Source organism: Psammomys obesus, unplaced genomic scaffold (genome assembly GCF_907164565.1).
Source record: "Psammomys obesus unplaced genomic scaffold, mPsaObe1.curated_primary_1811, whole genome shotgun sequence".
Classification (NCBI taxonomy): domain Eukaryota; kingdom Metazoa; phylum Chordata; class Mammalia; order Rodentia; family Muridae; genus Psammomys; species Psammomys obesus.
Genome location: NW_026596085.1, coordinates 1,716,961 through 1,720,754, shown reverse-complemented (window position 1 = coordinate 1,720,754; position 3,794 = coordinate 1,716,961). Strand labels below are relative to the sequence as shown.

General features: G+C 62.7%; 1 protein-coding gene across 1 annotated transcript; it reads left to right on the top strand.

Annotated features, from left to right (window-relative positions):
• Positions 1-217: 217 nt before the first annotated feature.
• Aqp5 (aquaporin 5) lies at positions 218-3,481 on the top strand. Its single transcript, XM_055627120.1, has 4 exons — positions 218-580; positions 1,560-1,724; positions 2,153-2,236; positions 2,858-3,481. Exons 1-4 carry the CDS (start codon positions 218-220, stop codon positions 3,044-3,046), a joined length of 801 nt encoding a protein of 266 aa, XP_055483095.1. The 3' UTR covers positions 3,047-3,481.
• Positions 3,482-3,794: the final 313 nt, after the last annotated feature.

Below are 3,794 nucleotides of genomic sequence, written 5' to 3'. Positions count from 1 at the left end.
GGGCACGGGAGCCGCCCCGGGCCCCCCCGCGCTCTGCCCGCCGCGGGCCGCGCGCCCTCTATATAGCGCGCCCCCGCCCGGCCCGTGCCAGGCCGCCTGCGACGGAGTGGGCGCCGCACCGCGCGCGGGGCCCCGCAGACAGACAGACGACGACGCCGGCGCCGCCCCGACGGCCGCCCCGCGACGCTGCCGCTGCCGCCGGGCCCCCAAGGCCACCATGAAGAAGGAGGTGTGCTCCGTCGCCTTCCTCAAGGCTGTGTTCGCCGAGTTCCTGGCCACCCTCATCTTCGTCTTCTTTGGCCTGGGCTCGGCCCTCAAGTGGCCTTCGGCGCTGCCCTCCATCCTGCAGATTTCCATTGCCTTCGGCCTGGCCATAGGCACCCTGGCCCAGGCCCTGGGACCCGTGAGCGGCGGGCACATCAACCCGGCCATCACTCTGGCCCTCTTAGTGGGCAACCAGATCTCGCTGCTGCGAGCGCTCTTCTACGTGGCGGCGCAGCTGGTGGGTGCCATAGCCGGGGCGGGCATCCTGTACTGGCTGGCACCGACCAATGCCCGGGGCAACCTGGCCGTCAACGCGGTGAGTGTCCGCCACCCCGTGGAAGGGTGGGCAGGACCCTGGGGACGTCTCAGACCAGACCCTCCGTGCTCCTCCGTCTTGAGAATGGCTACAGCCCAAAAAGCTGGTGCAAGACTTTGGTGGGGGGGGCGACCTGTGCCCCCGGGTCGCAGCTTCTCTTCCCAATCCGCCCCCTCCTCTCACACTGCTCGGCCTGTCGCTCCCCGTGGCTGCCGCAACATCCCTTTAGTGCGCAGTCTCCCCTATGGGAGCTTGTCAGCCCCTGGGTGCTGTAGCTGTAATGGACGGGTCAGACGGCAGTGGCTGGGGACCACGGTCTAGGATAACCTTGACATCCCTGGCTTCCAATTTACTCGCCAGTCCACGGAGGTGGTCATAGCACAGCAAAGGTCATGGGTTACACCTAGAAGCCATGATGTGACAAGACCCCGGCCCCATACCGGCTCCCCCCCTTTTCATAACCCCTGCTCCTGCCCCCTGCTGTCTCCCCATTTTTGCAGCCCTAGATTCAGCCCCCTGTCCCATGTGAACTGGGTTCATTAATCAAACACAGAGGAGGATTTTCTCGGCCATTGTCAAGCCGTGAGTCAGCCACACCGGAGAGACGGGTTTGGGGTTGGCACCAGCAGTGGTCAGGCGCGGATAGGAGGCCAGGGGCTGTTTGCAGTAGGCAAACTGGGCAGCTGCCCACAGGAGGGAGGGTAAATGCCAGCTCATGGGGGCTGGGGATTGGGCAGAGCCGCTGACACGATGGTGCCCAGGAAAACTCGCTGACACCCTAGCCTCTGGCGACGGGCCTGGGCTTCAGGCTTGTACACACCGAAGGACAGATTCCCCAATGAAGGGCCTGTCTGGCTTGTGCTCGAGGCTTGGCTTGCGAGAGCTTAGGCTCTGGGTGTCCTTGAAAACCAGAGCCTCTCTTGGCTGGCCCTGTCACAGCGCCTGAAGGTCGGGGTCCTAACCCAGCTCTCCCTTGCAGCTCAGTAACAGCACGACGCCGGGCAAGGCCGTGGTGGTGGAGCTCATTCTGACCTTCCAGCTGGCGCTCTGCATCTTCTCCTCCACCGACTCGCGGCGCACCAGCCCGGTGGGCTCCCCAGCCTTGTCCATTGGCCTGTCCGTCACCCTGGGCCACCTTGTGGGGGTGAGTAGTGCTGATCAAAGCTAGGGTGCCATGGAGATGAATAGTGGAGCCCTGAAACACCGTCTCCTCCAGATGGGTGAGACCCAGCAGAGTTTAAGGCCTGGTCTTGGGGCATCTAGGCTGTAGCTTTACACACACACACACACACACACACACACACACACACACACACACACCCTCTGTGAACTGAGAAACCATGTGAGGAAGTGGAAGGGCGGGTGAGGACAGAGACTCCAGCCCAAGCCAAGGCTGAGAGGTTCCAGTTAGGAGTGCGAGGCCTGGGGGTCAGCTGGGCTGCGTGGACGAAGCCTGGGAGCTGGGACACGGTTGGTCCCTGCACTGTGCGACCCTGAGAGAGACAGAGTTCTGTGGGAGTGGGGGGGGACGGCACCCTCCTCGCTGTGACCTCCTCCCCCCAATCTACCCAGATCTACTTCACCGGCTGCTCCATGAACCCAGCCCGCTCTTTCGGCCCCGCGGTGGTCATGGACCGGTTCAGCCCCTCCCACTGGGTGAGTGTGATGAAAGCCGGGAACACGCAGCGCCCAGGACTGAAGGTCCCGAAGTGACTGGACTTCCTGGACGTTGTGGGCCCAGAACGTGGGGGTTGGCTGTAGAAGGGAGGGCAGCAGGTGCTGGAGCACAGCTGGACGCGGGTGGGCCGGGTCACGGCCTCTGTTGAACTGCGGTGGGGATCTGTGGTCCTCTGTGAGGATTCTATCTGTCCATCTGTGTCTCTGTCCTCTGAAGCTGGGAGCGTGTTCTTCTGGGACTGTGTCCTCCGACAGTGTCTCCATACGCCAGCCGGGCTCGGAGCTCCAAAGAGAGCGGCAGCCCGGCTCTGCACCCCGGAACGCGTGTCCGAGGCTCTGTCTCCTCAGGGTGCCCCTGGCCTCTCTTTCGGGTGGGGCTGGGAAGCTGTCTCTCCTCGGCTCTGCCTCCTCCTCAGAGGCTCTGTGTGTCTGCGATCCACGGCCTTGTCATTCAGCACTGGCTGGCAGTGTTCCTCACGGTAGAAAGTTCTTCCCTCTGCAGACCTTCATGTCCGCCTCCTCTCGGGCCCTCGGGTCTGTGTTCTGGGGAGGATGACTTGTTCCCCGGGGCCTGGGCTCACCCCAACCCTGTCTTCACAGGTCTTCTGGGTAGGGCCCATCGTTGGGGCCATCCTGGCTGCCATCCTCTATTTCTACTTGCTCTTCCCCTCCTCCCTGAGCCTCAGTGACCGAGTGGCTGTCGTCAAAGGCACGTACGAGCCGGAGGAGGACTGGGAAGAGCATCATCATGAGGAGCGGAAAAAGACCATAGAGCTGACAGCGCACTGACCGGCTCCGGCAGGGGCCGGGCCCTCAGCGCCTCAACCACTGCAGCCGGCGAAGAGAGACAGACCTCCACAAAAACGGTCCTCTCGCCTGCGGAAGAGGCGCCGGACCCCCGTGCTGCAGTAGGAATGGGAACAGAAGCCTGTGAGAGGACACTCGGGGGTAGGCCGGAGCCTCTTTGGGATTAGGCGGAATGTCTGCCGCAGGCCAGACTTCAGAGACTGTGGACGCCGGCTCAGGCTGCCCGGGGCCACGTCAGAGGGAGGCGGCCTATCTCACCCAGCTAACCTCTCAAGTGCCAAAGCCAGCCCCCAGGTGGGCAGGGGACATTCCCCAGAGCTCCTCAGCAGAGAGATGGTTCAGTGGATGCCATCTTAGCTATTTCTGGCGAAGGGTGGGGGTGGGGGCGCTGCTGGTATTTGCACTGGGTGTTTCCCAATAAACCACCCAACTTCATATTCTGCCTTCATCTCCCTCCAGAAGCCTCTTGGGACAGTGGCCTATCAGGGACCCCCTTTGTAATGCCCACCCTCACACATGTGCACAAGAGGGTACTAAAAAGGCCACGAGGCAAGTCCTCTGAAAAGAAAGGGAAACTGAGGCTAGAGGAGGCTGAGAGGACCAGAGAGCTGCAGTGGGGTGAGGGGGAGACCAAATGCAGAAACAGAAGGGGACCAGGAGAGGGCTGAGGGCCAAGAAGAAGGTCTAGATCCAAGTCACGTGTCCCCCATCCCCTCAGCGAGGTCAAGCC

Coding starts and splice junctions, on each gene's coding strand:
- Aqp5 (XM_055627120.1), top strand. CDS start 218: ATGAAGAAGGAGGTGTGCTCCGTCGCCTTCCTCAAGGCTGTGTTCGCC. Junction 1,725..2,152: donor CCCTGGGCCACCTTGTGGGG/GTGAGTAGTGCT, acceptor CAATCTACCCAG/ATCTACTTCACCGGCTGCTC. Junction 2,237..2,857: donor GGTTCAGCCCCTCCCACTGG/GTGAGTGTGATG, acceptor CTGTCTTCACAG/GTCTTCTGGGTAGGGCCCAT.